The following is a 15,775-nucleotide window of genomic DNA, read 5'->3' on the forward strand; positions in this document are numbered from 1 at the left end:
TCTCCAAAATGTTTCATGTTTTAACGTCGAATTCAGAGAAATGTAAATAAAACCACAGGAAACAGAGGAAAGACGACAGGAAGTTACTGAAGGTCAGATTCACATCAGGGCGCCTCAAACCTGCTGATTTTAAAGCATGTGATCAGCTGATAATCGATCAATAAAAGGTTCAGACTGTTTTCTTATTGTACAGTTTTATAATGATTATAAAGTAAAGGTTGGATCGTCCCCGTCAATAAAAACCTCTGGTTCAAGTAAACTAAGACTGGTTCTGTTTTTATTTTCGGAATCACATGGTCATCTCAGCCGTAACCATGGTAACTCAACAACTTATCCCAGCTAGCTTTGCTGAAGCTAATAAAGGAAAGCATGATCAGGAGAGAGAGAGAGGGGCAGGCTGTCCTGTCACCAGCAGCACGTAACCGTGACAACAGGAGACAGCAACAACAGAGAACAACCAACAAGCTGGAGACAGCTGTAACCATGGTAACAAGATGGAGAAAGCTGAAAAATATTTCGATAATTCAATTATTGTCTGAGCTAATAGCGTTAGCATGCTAACACACGTGACCCTGTTTCCTGTCCACTTCCTGTTTACAAAATGATTTGCGACTGACTCCGCCCCCTGCTGCTTCCCCCTTTGATCCATCCATTCTCGTCGGTTTCTCCCGGTCGGATTCAGACGAACGTTCGACGGATGAACTCCGGATGAACCGACCTGTCGTCGGTTTAAATAAAGTTGTGATCAAACAGGAGCTGCAGCGACTAGAACAAAGAACCGCGCCTGGAGGAACCGGCGCCTCAGATCCACCCTGCTGGTACGGGCGACCTTTGACCCCAGAGGGTCGCCCCATGTGTTGAACAGACGCCTGGAACCGTCCTGGTTCTCCTGCCTGAGGGCCTCCAGACGGTCCCTCTGGTTCCAGAACGTTCCAGGACGTCTTCTGTGAAACCCGAACCCCCGGTCTCTCCTGAGTCTCTCTGATTGGCTGACGTCGTCTTCTGATCCCTGACTGGTTCCCTGAAGACTTCCTGTTTCCTCTCCAGTGTTTGACATCAGAGGATGAAGAGGATGAAGATGTCTCGGCGTCGCTTTCCTGCAATGATGAAGACGAGTTCCTCAGGTTGAGGTTTGGAAACAGTGACGGAGTCCCCAGGAGGAGTTCCGGTTTTTTCAAGGACTTTCAAGGACTTTTGTTTGAACCCTCCTCTTCCTCTTCTTCCATCCTTCCAAAATAAATAAATCAAACACCTTTTAATTTGTTTAAATCTTTCAGAATCTTTCTTCTTCTGCTAACGAGGTGCTAATGAGGTGCTAATGATGTAGCTTTAAATGCTAAAGAGGCTTCATGTATGCGAGGCTCCCCAACAAGTAAGAACCCTTCAGTGCTAGCACCATGCTAATGGTACCTAATGAGACCTCAGCAGCCAATCAGGCGTCAGATCACGTGATGGGATCATGAGTCAGTCCAGAGCGGCAGTGTAGTTCCTGAAGCTGGCATGTTGGTGGCGCCATCTGGTGACAACGACGAGTCACTGAGGAAATAAAGTTGCTTATATTTTAAAAATCCAATAATAAATGAATTTTAAAAATAAAATAATTTTTTTTAAATTAATAGAATTAAATTAATACATTAAATTATTTTTTATTATTAGCTTATAAATCAATCTGATCAATACAGCTCAGCTGCTATCATTAGCGATGACATCAGTACTGATGACGTCACCACTAATGGAGTCATCACTGCTGTCGTCAGACCTTCAGGGTTTGGCGGACCCGCGGCGCCCCCTGCTGGACACCGGCCGCCCCTACCGTCGGTGTTCAGACGCGTTCAGGTTGATCCGACGCGTCTCAAACGTTTCTCAAGTCAGTTAAACGTCAGTGAAACATCAGCTCCATGTTTACTTGTTGGTGTTTGTTGCACCTTCAGATGTTTACCGTCCGTCAGGATGGAGCCATCCTCTCCTCCTCCAGCGCCATCTGGTCCAGAGTCGAGACGATGGACAGACGGCAGCCAATCAGAGAGAGATACAGCCTGAAGGTCCTCCAGGACCTCCTCCAGGACCACCGAACACAGACCTGAACATGAACTTGACGTTTTGGTGACGTCACACGCCAGCAGCAGGTGATGACAATCTAGCGCCATCTAGCGGGTCTGACTCTAGATGGCGCCTTTTGTCCTTAATTTCTGTCAAACCTGAACCTTCAGGTCTCCTGAATGTTTGTCTGATTTGTTCAAATATTACTTTAATGTTTCAAACTGAATTTTTAAAATTTTATTCTGTTACAAAACAATAAAAACTTCAAGTCGGATCATTTCACTAAACTCGTTTTTGTGCAACAGTTTTAAAAACTGGCTGCATAAATTCTAGAAACCATTCGCCCCTCAAGGTCCTCCAGGACCAGAACCACCTGCAGGACCAGAACCCCCAGCAGGACCAGAACCTCTTCCAGGTCTCCATCAAGATGCATTTACGGGTCGATGTGTCGCTTGAAGGTTCTGGATGCTCTCCAGGTCTGGTTCTGGTTCGGCTGGGTTTTTATTTCTCTGCTTTATTCCTACTCGGGTTTATATTAATTACTGTTTTATGCTACAAACACGTAGTATTCAGTACTCTGTACTCTAATTACTCTCCAGTAACGGAGTACTCCTGGCAGAACCTCATTGTTCCTCGGAGAGCCGGGGCGTCCTGCGGTACCAGAGGGGCGTGAACGCAGCACGGAGTCCCGGCGCTCGGCGGGGAGACGTGGCAGACGTCCCCGGGGAGCAGGAGGGGAACCCCGGCTGGAGCCGCCGCCGCGCCCCGCTGGAGGGAGGCGGCGACGCGGAGAGGAAAAAACGGACAAAGGAGGAGGAAGAGGGGCGTTCACCGGATCTCCCGGACCGGATCTCCCGGACCGGACCGGACCGGACCGGATCGGTGGGTCTCCGTCCAGCTGAGGAAAATGTCGCAGGAGATCAGCGCGGAGAACTGCTACGAGCTGCTGGAGGCGGCGAAGCGGCGCGGCGCGGCGGGCGACGCGGAGCGGCTCTACCGCTTCATGAGCGACCACTACCTGCGGGTGCTGCGGGCCCCCGGGGCGTTCGGCCGGCTGACGGCGGCGGAGAGGGAGCGCATCCTGGCCCGGAGGATGGAGGGGCGGAAGGTGCTGGTGGTGGCGGAGGGCGGCGACGGGCTGGACCGGGAGGGCGGGCGTTCCACCCGGCGGGTGTTCCGCCTCGACCCGGAGGGCGGGCGGTGGGAGGTGTTGACCGACCTACCGGAGGAGGTCCCGGAGAAGGGTTCCGGGATGTGCACCTTCTACAACTACCTGTTCGTGGCGGGGGGGTTTCGGGGGCCCTCCGGGGCGTCGGACCGGGTGTTCTGCTACAACCCGCTGACCGGGGACTGGAGCCAGGTCCGCCCGATGACACAGCCCCGGTGCCAGCTCCGGTTGGTGGCCCTGGACGGCCACCTGTACGCCATCGGGGGGGGGTGTCTGTTCACGGTGGAGCGCTACGACCCGCGGGCGGACCGGTGGAGCCCGGTGGCCCCCTTACCGAAAGGCTCGTTCGCGGTGGCGCATGAGGCCACGCCCTGCGGGGGGGAGCTGTTCGTGTCCGGGGGGTCGCTCTTCTACCGGATGTTGCGGTACGACCCCCGCCGGGACGAGTGGGAGGAGTGTCCGTTCAACGAGAGCCGCCGCCGGTCCAGCGACATGGTGGCGCACCGGAGCCGGGTCTACCGGTTCGACGTGGACCGGGAGCGCGCGGGCGTGCGCGTGTACAAGTACAACACAGTGGTGAAGGCGTGGCACGGGGGGGGGTTCTTCCCGCTCCCCAACCCGTCGCCCTTCCGGTGCGCGGTGATCGGGGACCGGATCTACTGCGTCAACCGGAACCGGACGCTCCAGTTCGAGGTGCTGGAGGGGCGGGAGGGGTTCCGACCGGAGGAGCTTCCGCCCCCCACGGAGACCGGGGGGGCTCTGGTGCCCCTCGTCCTCTGTCTGGACCGGAAGGAGTGACGAGTCCACGGATTCACGTGCCTTCTGCTGGATCCGGTGGTTCCGGTTCGGATCCGGGTTGTTGTGAATGTTTCTCCATTTATGTGGAAAAAAAAAAAAAGTCAAAAACGTTTAAATTGTTTTTAACATCAGTTTTTGTTTTTCCTGTGAAGACACGTGTTTTAATCACGTGACCAAACAAATAAGAAATAAACATTCAGAAACTGTCAGAAGCAAATGAGAAATGATGGAGATGAAACCGGTTTGTCATCGATTCGATATCGATTCCTGCGTGACGTCATCACAAATTTAGATGGGGCGTGGCTGACAGCGGAGGGTCGCGCTGATTGGACAATATAAAATAAACACACAGGTTAGACTAACAGTAAACAAGCATGAAAGGTGACGTCATGGCTTGTCACACCACAGGTGTTTTAGCCCCGCCCCTGTCAGTCTGCGCTCTGATGTCATCACCAAAGTTTTATTCGTGTTTAATTTTTTCTACTGTGACGTCATAAGGAGGTTAAAACGGACTCCTTCAATAAAAGGTGCTCCTGGTTCAAAGGTCAAGTGCTCCTCTGCTTCCTGTTTGTGTTTCAGTTCAAGAGTTTGAAAAGAAAAAAACAGAAGAAACAGGAAGTTGTAATTTTAGAGGCGACAGTAATATCTGACAATAACTCAAAATAAATCATAAATTAAGGTCGGGCGACCTTTAAGATGCAGTTTGTTTGTGGCCACTAGGTGGCAGCAGATCGCTAGAGTCTGGGTTGGTTCAATAAAGTTTACAAAACTAGAAGGATTTAATAAAAAATTTTATTCTGTGATTTACATGAATAAAAGAGATTCTGTCAATTATTAGTAAAATGATTTAAACCGATCGATTCAATGAACAAAATGTAAATAAAACATCTCAGCAACAGGAAAGAAGAAATAGAAAAACGACAGGAAGTCAGAAGGTCTCAGGTTTGATCGGGAGGTTCAGGAGTTTTTATAACGTTTCACAGCAAAACAGAAACTGATTGAGTGTCACATGACTTGAAATCGAGTTTGGACATCCGGCTGGGGGATTTCTACAGAGAAGACTCCACGTTTTGGCTCCGCCTCACATGGTGAAGGACGAGCCGTTCTCGCTGGATCCGTCTACGGAGCGGCGGGTGGACACGTACACCTCGGAGGTGAACCTGGAGGACCGCCGGGGGGCAATGTACCTCTTCCCCAGACACCACAGGTCCTGGACAATCCTCCTGAAGTGGTTCCTGAACTTGACGCCCACGAAGGCGTAGAGCACCGGGTTCAGGCAGCAGTGCAGGTAGGCGACCGTCTGCGTCACCAGTTTGGCCACGTGCAGGGCGTCCGACGCCTCGCACGACTGCTCCTCGTACATGTTGACGGTGTCGTAGAACAACGCCAGGTTGTACGGCAGGTGGCAGACGACGAACACCGCCACCACCGCCAGGACCACGCGGACCGCCTTGTGGCGTTGGTAGTTCCGGGCCCTCAGGAGGGTGACGATGACGCCGCTGTAGCAGAAGATGATGATGGTCAGTGGGAGGAAGAAGCCCACAGCCAGCTGGGTGCTGGGAACGGCCACCTTGGTGTTCTGGGCCATGTTACTGTCCAAAAACTTGAACTCGCAGACGTACTGAGGAGGCCCGGAGGTCTTGTTTGACTCCATCAAAAACACCTCCTCATCGAAGCTGTGGGACGCATCGTACCGGTCGTAGAAGTAGAAGGTCGGGACAGACAGCAGCAAGGCGACGGTCCAGACGGCGGCGCAGATGGCGCGGCTGTAGGGAAGCGAGCGTAGCCGGAAGCTGCGGTGAGCGCGGACGATGGCGATGTAGCGGTCGGTGCTGATACAGGCCAGTAGCAGGATGCCGCTGTAGAGGTTCACGCTGTAGGAACCGCGGAGGATCTTGCAGGCCATGAGTCCCATCGACCACGACGAGAGCTCGTTGTAGACGATGAGCGGCAAAGACACCACGAACAGCAGGTCGGCGATGGCCACGTTGAGAAGGAAGATGTCCGTCATGGACTTGGTCTTCTTGTAGAAGGCGTAGGTAATGATGACCAGGCTGTTGCCCAGGAAACCCAGGATGCAGATGATGGAGTGGATGTAGGGACCGACCACCAGCTCGACGCGCTGGGTGGCCTCATGAGGGCAAACTCCAATGACGTCGTCAGAAGTGTTGTAGTCGTAATACGATTGGTTGAACTCTTCATAGATCTCCATCTTCTACTGCAAACAAAGACGGAACAGTGGTAGAAGTTAAAGGTCTGACTTTGGTAAATGTTGAGGATTCATCTGTCAGGAAGAACTTGAAGACTGAAGGGAACATGAAGACTATCAAAACTTTGAAACGATTGAAGGGTTTCTTTACTGAAGGACATTTGAAGTTCTCGATGTTAAATATGAGGAAAACCGTTCAAAAACCTATTTTTTTTCCACCGGTAAGTTGAGATGACTCATTGGCAACGACGCCATTCAACGCTAAAGAGGCCAAGACTAAATCTCTCAACCTGGGTACGGAACCATCTAGCTGCAATGGAATGGTTCCCTGCCAATGGAACTGTCTACGATAGTGTCCATTTCTGCTAAAATTTCTCGCACAAATTAAAAATTTTCAGCCACTTTGGAGTCACAGATTTCGCGTTTTTATGTATGTATAATAGTCTCAGTCTTAAGAGTAAGTGTCAGCGTTTTATTGGGAGGATCAGAGTTTGCTCTGCTGGCAAAAAGACGCTCCAGTTGTGGTCGACGGAGCTGGTGGATGTGTTTCTTCTCAGGTGTTTGAACGCACAGAGGAAGTTTGCAGAAAGAAAAGGAGGTCAGCTCAGTCTGAAACCAAGAGTGACCCAGTTCATGTAATGTGTGGTTTCTTATGCTTCAGTGGTTTACATTCAAGTGCTGAAGGTGCGTTTGGTGTCACCGCTCCTGCTGGAAACTTGCAACCTTCTCTTTGCACTGAGAAAGGACAACAGACGGAAACTATGAAAGAGAAAATAAGGAAACTTTTAAGAGAAGAGCGAGCGCTGGTTGGGTTGGTCAGTCTGTCCATTGTGTATCTGGACGTACGTAAACATGTGTGCAAAAAAACGGAGCAGAAAGTTCCTCAAACGCCTCATCTTCCTGCTCTTTACTTCTGCTTGCTGCACCAAACTCAAACTGGACGAGTTTGTCCTCTCTGACTTCCCGTATGTCAAATATCACCTGGAGTCAAACCAACCGGTCCAAAGCGACGCCGGTCTGGCTTTGAACCGGCCTTAGTGATCTTTGCACTTGATCAGAGAGGCAACCTGTGGTCAGGGCCAGGGTCAGGACTATTTTTGGGGTTTCACTAACCCCGACTCCCATTCTGACCTCACACTGGCTCCCGACCGAGGACAGAAGTCACGTTGTTTTTACTTACGAGAAATGACAGACGCTGACGTCACAAAAATCAACGACAAGAGAAAAGTTTCATCAGAATTAAAACGTGCAACGTTTTCATCAACACGTGTCTAGATTTTAATCTCTCTAATCCAGATTAAACCAGATCATCTATTGAATTATCCCTTTAACTTAAACGCTTTTATGTTTTTATAATTAATGTTCGGTGTCTTTGATTGACTGTCTTTTCTATTTATCCTGAAGTGTTTAAGAGGTTAAAACACATTGAGCACGTCTGTTTCCTGATAATAATCTGTGCTTTCTAATCTCGTCTTCATGTCATGTGACACAAACATTACTTCAAACTTCACATATGAACTGACATAAAAAGCGACTCGTAGAGACGTTATCTGAACGATCGGCTCGTGTGACGGATTCTGGTTTCCCTCAACGAGGTCAAAGACCAGAGATGAGAAACGAGCAAAGGTAAAACCCTCGTAAATTAAAAAAAAAGAACTGCAGAGAAAGAAGAATAAAAATGATCAGAACTCACGTTTGATGCTCGGCTGGCTGGTTTGAACGGCTGCTGGTTTGAACGGCTGCTGGTTTGAACGGCTGCTGGTTTGAATGGCTGCTGGTTTGAACGGCTGCTGGTGCAGGTGGAGGTGGAGGTGAGGCGTCTGCACGCTATCGACTCTGATAAAAGGGAAACGCACTCCTCTTCAGCTCAAGTCTTCCTCTTTGCTCTCCTCACGCAGTCGCACAGAATTACGCGGCTCCATTCACGCCGAGGTTGGACGTTATGCAGACGATCTGCGCTTCTACACCTCTAATAACCGACGGACGCGTCAGAAGCGATCAGAGATCTGATTGTGTTTCAAGAAGTTCAGTTTGAACATTTCTGGAATGAAGTCAATCATTTTTGTTTTTATCTTCAGGATGAAAAAAAAGGAACTTTGATGAAGTTTTTGGGTCCACGTTAGCTTCCCCTTTAGCATTAGCGGACTTTATCATGTTTTATGTCGACCAGGTTGTTACTCTGGAGGGAGGAGTCAAACGTTTGACTTTGACCATCAGTCAAAGGTTAATGAAATTTCAGCAAATAACTTAATCCAGTCGAAATAATCAGGACTAGGAGATTAATCGTGTCAGCCCTAGGAGGGAATATAATTTAAACGTACGTTTAAACAGTCACAAATAAAAACAAACCCACATTGAACATGTAATCAACATTTATTTTGTTCCTACAATCGAAACAAAACAGCACAAATTCACTAAAACTATGATCTAAGCATAAATACGGGCATCCAAACGGGCGGCGGTCAGGCCACCTCCTCCATGTAGTCGGCGCCGTGGCTCTGACTGACCTGCGAGACGCTGAGGTCCTGAGTGGTTTCATCAAGCTGCACGACAGAAAACACTTCCTGTGAAGACGCCGAACAAGCGACCAAACGTGACGCTCAGCCAGAAGGTGGTCCTCACCTTGTCGCTGGTTTCGGGTCCTTCGATGGAAACTTCCTCGATCTCCTCGCCGATGCTGAGCTCGCTCTTGGAGAAGTCCGACCGATGGCTGCAACCGACACGCGAAAGACGTGCGTTTAAGTTAGCATTTCCTCCTTCAAAAAGGAAGACAAAAAGTCTCGTCTCACCTGTTGAAGTCGTCGTCGTATTCAACGTCGTCGTCTGGGAAACCAAAGTTTTCATGGATTAGAATTTAATTTGTGAAGTTTGGTCTTTTAATCTGACTGAACAAGGACGTAAAAAGACAATCCGAACAAATTCATGAATTGTTTGCAGATGACACTCTCCTCTCATTAGCGTGAAGAATTAGCCTCCAGTCTGTCTTTAGCTAACTTATTTCAAACATCACATCGGGGCGGAGCTTTGGGGACATGACTCACTAGACGTTCTCCATAGAACCAATGAAATTCTGACCGGACAGGATGATGTTTATGGTTGTAAGGAAAATGCTAAATGCTAACATCGACATTAAATGTTTGAAGCTGACCGTTCCTGCTGTGGCTCTGCTCTGTCGTGCTTCCTCCTCCTCCTCCTCCTCCTCCTGGTTTGTGTCTTTCTGAGAGGGAACCTGCTGGATTATCTCTGGGGTGGGGCGTCTCCACTTTCCTGGGATGCAAACAGCACAGCTTCAAGAAGATGCTAAACCAGCAGCGTTCCATACGCTAACTGTTTAGCCTTGTAAACAATAAAAACATTTTGACACTCAGATCGTGGGCGTCGCTGCGGAACCAGAACGTTCAACCAGATCCAAATTAGCATTATCCCCAAACAGGAGCGATGCTAGCCATTAGCACGCTAATGGTTAGCACGCCGGACGAGTCTCACCTGGGCTCAGACGTCCGACTGCGTTCAGACAGACGATCGTCTGGTTCGTCTTCTGAGTCCACAGCCAGGACGGACAAACTGAGACCAGACAGAGGGGGGGGGGTCAGGTGGGCCCGGGTGGGGGGAGGGGTGATGATGACGATGATGATGAAGCACAAAGGAGGAAAGATGAAGAGTCACGTTCGGCCTGGAGGTCCAGGAAACACGGCGAGCTAAAGAAGTACGGTCGATCATGCAGAAATGGTTTGAGATACGGGATCAGAGGCTCCTGATGACATCACGCCATCCCTGATGACATCACACATTCCGTCCTGAGGCTTCGGGTTAGTTTGAGGTCGTTTAGGTCAAACTTGTCATATTTTGATCGAAAGAGTAAATCAAATGTGAAAAATCAAACAACGGCTGAATTCACCGCCTTTAAGCGACCATTAGCTCAGTTAGCGAAGGAGCTAACGGTGGCTAACAGCTAAACGTCTGATGGGACGGTCTCGTGTGACGTTCAGGGTCCTTCGTATGGACGCGCCATGCGAGCGTCGCCCTCTTCAGGCAGACGAACACGACGGTAACGGCGAGAGGAGGAAGAAATGGGCGGCGGCCATCCTCTCCCTCCTCCTCCTCGTTCCTCCCCCCTCGTCTCCCCCCAGACTCACTCGCTGAGGCTTCGGCCTCGTCTCATCGGAGACGCAACGGGCGGAGAGGGACACGCCTCCCCTGGGGGGGCGACACTGCAGGGTGAGGAGGAGGAGGAGGGGAAAGGATGAAGGAAAGGAGACAAGGAGACAAGAACTAGGAGTGGAGCAGAAATCAGACGTTAAAGCAGAAACCAGACAGACGCTGAGGTCAAAGGTCAGGCAGGTACGGCAGGCTCAGAGGGACACACAGGAAGAAACGGTTTGGGTTCTGCTCTGGAATCGTACGTGGCTGAAAAAATGCTTTTATTGTGAAGGCAGACCTTTATTGTGAAATTGTTATCAAAGATTTATTCAACACTTGTAGTTGAAAAGACGTTTGATTATATTCCATTTATAATGTCGGCTCTTCTGCTGTAGCAGGAAGTGGTTATTGATCTCCTGGATGATGTCATCAATGAAATAACCAGAAAGACAGAAATAGACTGAAAAGCAGCTGGAGATCAGGAACGTCTGAATCAACTGATGACATCACTTCCTACCTGATGACATCATCTCTGATGGGTGGTACTCACTCTTTCTGACTGGACTTCTCTGACCAATCCTTTTCTCCGAGAGGAAAACTTCACAAAAAACGGAAACAAAGAAAGTTTGTTTGTGAAGAAAGAATAAATAAAATTTTTAACTTTCAATTTTATAATTTTTTAAAATTGTGATTTTATATAACTTGCTTTTGTTGTGTTCTGTTAGCTTCTGTATGTCATTAACTGTAGTGTTAGCACCTGTATAGCATTAGCTCTGACCGTGTGCAGTCACAGTAAGGCAGGAGACAACAGGCAGAGGTCAGAGGTCAGAGGAGCTCACCCGCCGTAGGTCTTCTGAGGTTTGGGCAGCGGGTCGTCGAAGAACGAGTCTCCATCCTCCTCCTCTTCCAGGTCCAGCGCCTCCATCTTCAGAGATGAAGAGGGGCCCCTGACGCCGGGGGCCCTGAGGTCAGGGGCCCCGACGGCAGGGGCCCCTCTGGGGATCCGCTGCTGGGGATCGTCTCTGCGTGCCGGGTCCTACGACAACACAGATAGCAGCTTCAGCTCCTGATGCTAACGGAGTCACACCCCACTGGAGGCGTTACTATGACGACGGGGTCACCTGACCGCTGCTTCGATCCAGGTGAGGAGGAGGAGGGGGGAACCCTAACCCTTTAACTGACAGCGACCTCAAAACAAAACCCTAGAAGGCGTCATGAAGGGAGCCCAGCCAATGACGAGTCAGCGTCATGACATCACTTCCTGTTTCTGCCAGTAACACTCCATCTGAACACGAGCCCACTGATTCTTCTCCGAAGTCACGGCGACCACAAGAGACTCAGAGTTCTACATGTTTCTTAATGAATTCAAAGAGGAGACCCGTGTTCCACCAGCCTGATGCTTCTACAAACAGTGAACAAAGCCTGACAACAAACAAACAAACATTTCTCATCATTTTAGTAACAATTTGAACTCGTTGATTTATTTCTAGAAGCAGCGGAAAAAAACTCCAAGAAGATACAAGAAATACTACTGACTACTAGAAACCCTGGGCCATGAAAACACGGCTGTGTCAGTGTCCTTATGTTTAGAAGAGCATTATTATTGTCATTATTATTATTATTTATTATTGTTATTACAGGTTTACCTTGGTTTACGTCGTTACTAGTCACGGCGGTTTAAAATTATATACACAGAAAAATAAAATTCAGGTTTACATCATTTTCCTCCACTTTACGTCTGTCTGCCACAAACAGTGGAATCAGTAAATCACTGGTAAACCATTAAACACATAATATCATGTCACTGTACAATAGATCACAATAAAACATATATTATTAGTCCTTAGCAACTCCCGTGACCCACGATGAGGAAGAAGCAGCTGAAGACGAGACCGACAAGTTTTTTCTGTTCTATATTAAAAAATATGATTTATTTGTCAGTTTAAAATAAATTCATTTTATTCAAACATTATTAAAATACATTCATAAATAAAGTTCAGTACAGAAGTGGGATTGTTTATCTACTGTTTAACCTGGAACCAGTTAACGACGTCACCTTATTTTACCTCTATATTATACACAGACTCACACATATACACTATGTGTGTGTGAGTCTGAGCTCCATCGGCAAAACAAAACACAGACAAACAGGAAACCAGAGCTGCAGTTGCTACAATCCTCCAATGATGAGCCAGCAGACACACACACACACACACACACACACACACACACACACACACACACACACACACACACAGCGCTCTAACAATAACAACAGAATCAGAAGAGCATCTGCTCACAACAGCCCCTGGTGGACATCAGCAGCCGCTGCAGTTGATTGGTCAGTGCTCACAGCAGCCGCTGCAGCTGATTGGTCGATGCTCACCTCAGACGGTTTGTGGCGCCCCCTCCTGACGAGCTCCAGCAGCAGGGGGGAGTTGTTGTTCATCTCCGACGGCGACAGCGACATCTCTCTGCAGATCTGCTCCCGACCGTCCAGACCGTTCATCTGCACCAAACACAGGAGGACGGGGGGGTAGGTCAGTGGTGGGCGGAGCCATCACATCACCTTAAAAACAAAGCGACTGACAGCAGAGTGAGGAGGCGGGGAGGCCCTGTAGGGTCACGTGACCCCTGAGTTTGATGGTTCGGCCTGAGGTGAACCTTCTGAACAACAGGAACAGGAAGCAGGGCGACTAAACACCCACAAACCACAGAGTCACACAGCGGTGGGGTCATGGGGTCACTCACCGCGTTGATCTCCGGCTGGAACACGGCCAGAGTGAAGTCCAGGTTGAAGACCTGCAGGAAGTCAATGACGAGACTCGCTGCCAGACGGCCTGATGGGAGGAAGAGCAGGATGTCTTCACATTCATTCATATATGTATATGTGTGTATATATATATATATATAGTAGTGGTACTACTACTACTATATATATATATATAAATATACAGTAAAATGACCCAAACTCGACTCGTATTTTTCTGTCTTTCTTTATTAAACCGACGTACAGTGCGCCATAGTTTCTCGGGGTTAATGCCTTCCAGGAACCACATGATTATAGAATTCCGAAGATTACTATTTTAGTATTTACGGTAATTCAATCGTTTCTGACCGCCCCCCATACTGATATTAAACCACCTTCTATCTGTATTACCTTGAAAACACTCTGATAGACTGTTTAAAACACTTTTGTGTCTAACCAAAGTCCGAGACTGACGGAACGTAGCACACATCAGGATGCCGTCAGCCAATAGAATGTGCGTACAGTATCACCTGACTGTCTACCAAACATCCGCGATGAGGTGGCGTTGATGTGCAAAGGTGCACTGTACAGTAAATAATGATAAAATAATGAGCTTATTCAAATATAGGTGGGAGATATATATACACAGAAAAATATGAATGAAGTTTATGTCATTTACTATTTCTTTTTTAAAGCGACGTTTAATGAGAACGACATAACTTCAAACGACGTATTTATATTCGAATTAATAGGAATAGACTTTATTAAATTCTTCTGCTACTGACGTGTTCGTAAACTTCTGCTAACGATCACGTGACTGCTCCTGCAGCGTGAGAACATCTGGAAAGTCTAACACTGGAATCTGGTTCTGATGCTTCTCGTCCATCATAATGGTTCGTAATGCCGCAGCGCCCCCCTGCGGACACACCTGTGAACTACAACAGCTCCCACTGACCTTCTTTGGTGTTCAGGCACTTCCGGAGGTTCTCATTGATCAGAGGAGTTTTACTCTGAGGACAGAAACAAGCATGAGAAAGGCCAGCGGCTCGGTTCTGTTCGGTGAATGTCGGTTCTGTTCGGTGAATGTCGGTTCTGTTCGGTTAATGTCGGTTCTGTTCGGTTAATGTCGGTTCTGTTCGGTTAATGTCGGTACTCACCTCCACTTTGTCCTGCTCCTCCATCGCCAGGAACACTGCTGCCCTCATTTCTGCCTGCAGGAGCAAACATGAGTCAGAGAAGAAGATGAAGAAGTAAACAAACAAATAAAAACCCCAGAAAAGAGCTCAAAGCGTTTGATATGAGGGTTAAACAGCAGAAAATCAATTAACTGTCCACTAAATGCCAGTAAAGCTGAGAGAGGATCAGCTGGATAGCACAGTTAGCTTAGCATACGGCTAGGCCTGCCTTCTAGTGAACATTATAAAGTCATTATAAAACCTACAACTGTGTTAAAGCTGCTGGAAAACACAAAACACCCGAGCTGACGTCAACGTTTACCGGCTACTGTTCGCCTGTCAGCCTCCTAGCTACTGTTAGCCTAGCATTAGCTCCCGGTGCCGAACCGGCGCTGACGCGGGACCGAGTGGAACCGTTTCCGGACCTTGAGCTTGTTGAGGACTCCAGTGTTCTCCAGGTTCTGGATCAGCAGGTCCGTGAGCTCCGTGTCGTCCTCTGTGGCCGACATGATGAATGCTAATGGTAGCTAACAGCTGGTGTGAGGACAACAAACCAGCGCAGACACACACGGAAGCGCTTCTTCTACTTCCGCTGCTTCTTCTTCGTTTAAAATCAACACGGGACGGTTTTGAGCGGAATGTCGCCCCCTGTTGTTGGTCTTCCCACTATTACATTATTATTATTATCGTTTTTAATATTATTAGCAATATATTATTATTATTATGAATAATTATTATTATTATGAATAATATTAATTATTATTATTATTAATAATCATAATTTATTTTTTAATTATTAATATTAAATTCAAAAAACTTTATTTGTCCCCTTCGGGCAAATGAGGATCCAGATAGACAGATTGTGCAAATTTGTTCATTTGAATTTTTTTCCATTTCTCCTTAGAATAAGTTCCAACTAGCAGAATCCTGATCAGTGAGAATGTAGAACTCAGATGGAGATGTGTTGTTGTTGTTTGTCAGACATCAGCTGACATGTAAACACACATTTTTTGTAAACAACAAAAACACAACAATCAACAGGAAGAGATCAAATCTGTTTACGGCGTAAATAAGTCTGTCTCGGATAAAACACCGAGCATCAGTTGATGTTTTAGGTAATAATCAGTTTAACAAATAACGAACACCCCTCCTGTTCCGTCAACACAACTGAGAGGTCACGTGATCAATAGTCTTGATTGGTTTCACTGCGTGAGTCGTATTTAGTCATTCTTTAGTCAACGCGTGACTGAATTTAAAGGAAACTGATTATTTTTGACTGAATTTCCCGCAGTGAAATAAAATTATGTATATAAAAAATGCATAAATAGTAAGTCAGTTGTATTCATGACCAACACATTTCAGGGAGATCAATAAAGGAGAGGAGAAGAAGGGATGAAGAAGGATAGTGAGGAAGAGGAGGATGGTGAGAATATGGTTGAGGAGTGGGAAATGAAGGGAAGAGGGATGAGGAAGAGGAGAAAAAGAAATGGAGGAGG

At 47.8% G+C, this 15,775-nt stretch overlaps 3 protein-coding genes across 6 annotated transcripts; 1 reads left to right on the plus strand and 2 right to left on the minus strand.

The window, feature by feature from the left end:
- The first annotated feature begins 2,722 nt into the window (after positions 1–2,722).
- On the plus strand, positions 2,723–4,704 carry LOC137613371 (kelch repeat and BTB domain-containing protein 11-like). The gene has a single exon (XM_068342542.1). It carries the CDS (start codon positions 2,948–2,950, stop codon positions 4,004–4,006), a length of 1,059 nt encoding a protein of 352 aa, XP_068198643.1. The 5' UTR covers positions 2,723–2,947; the 3' UTR covers positions 4,007–4,704.
- Positions 4,705–4,904: 200 nt separating this feature from the next.
- On the minus strand, positions 4,905–8,141 carry ccr6a (chemokine (C-C motif) receptor 6a). Its single transcript, XM_068342923.1, has 2 exons — positions 7,909–8,141; positions 4,905–6,224 (listed from the first exon to the last, which is right to left on the minus strand). The coding sequence occupies exon 2, from the start codon at positions 6,216–6,218 to the stop codon at positions 5,088–5,090; it is 1,131 nt and encodes a 376-aa protein (XP_068199024.1). The 5' UTR covers positions 6,219–6,224; positions 7,909–8,141; the 3' UTR covers positions 4,905–5,087.
- A 417-nt stretch (positions 8,142–8,558) lies between these two features.
- cep43 (centrosomal protein 43) lies at positions 8,559–14,876 on the minus strand. Of its 4 annotated transcripts, XM_068342207.1 has the most exons (14): positions 14,705–14,876; positions 14,262–14,315; positions 14,060–14,114; positions 13,107–13,195; positions 12,742–12,864; positions 11,353–11,391; positions 11,195–11,295; positions 10,906–10,953; positions 10,352–10,426; positions 9,702–9,779; positions 9,364–9,482; positions 9,005–9,038; positions 8,838–8,925; positions 8,559–8,758 (listed from the first exon to the last, which is right to left on the minus strand). In XM_068342207.1, the coding sequence occupies exons 1-14, from the start codon at positions 14,786–14,788 to the stop codon at positions 8,678–8,680; spliced, it is 1,068 nt and encodes a 355-aa protein (XP_068198308.1). In that variant the 5' UTR covers positions 14,789–14,876; the 3' UTR covers positions 8,559–8,677. The 4 variants fall into 4 exon arrangements, with proteins under 4 accessions (XP_068198308.1, XP_068198307.1, XP_068198309.1 ...); XM_068342206.1 differs by having other exon boundaries at positions 8,560–8,758; positions 11,195–11,391; positions 14,705–14,874; XM_068342208.1 differs by lacking the exon at positions 10,352–10,426 and having other exon boundaries at positions 8,561–8,758; positions 11,195–11,391; positions 14,705–14,872.
- Between the last annotated feature and the right edge of the window lie 899 nt (positions 14,877–15,775).

The sequence above is a fragment of the Antennarius striatus genome, chromosome 19 (assembly GCF_040054535.1).
Source record: "Antennarius striatus isolate MH-2024 chromosome 19, ASM4005453v1, whole genome shotgun sequence".
In the NCBI taxonomy this organism is placed as follows: domain Eukaryota; kingdom Metazoa; phylum Chordata; class Actinopteri; order Lophiiformes; family Antennariidae; genus Antennarius; species Antennarius striatus.

What these genes read in the sequence shown, in the direction of transcription:
- LOC137613371 (XM_068342542.1), top strand. Translation starts at nt 2,948, where the DNA reads ATGTCGCAGGAGATCAGCGCGGAGAACTGCTACGAGCTGCTGGAGGCG.
- ccr6a (XM_068342923.1), bottom strand. Translation starts at nt 6,218, where the DNA reads ATGGAGATCTATGAAGAGTTCAACCAATCGTATTACGACTACAACACT.
- cep43 (XM_068342206.1), bottom strand. Translation starts at nt 14,788, where the DNA reads ATGTCGGCCACAGAGGACGACACGGAGCTCACGGACCTGCTGATCCAG. An exon ending in GAGTCCTCAACAAGCTCAAG is followed by an intron (nt 14,316 to 14,704) that starts GTCCGGAAACGG and finishes TTGCTCCTGCAG; the next exon opens with GCAGAAATGAGGGCAGCAGT. An exon ending in GGCGCCACAAACCGTCTGAG is followed by an intron (nt 11,392 to 12,741) that starts GTGAGCATCGAC and finishes GTGTTGTCGTAG; the next exon opens with GACCCGGCACGCAGAGACGA.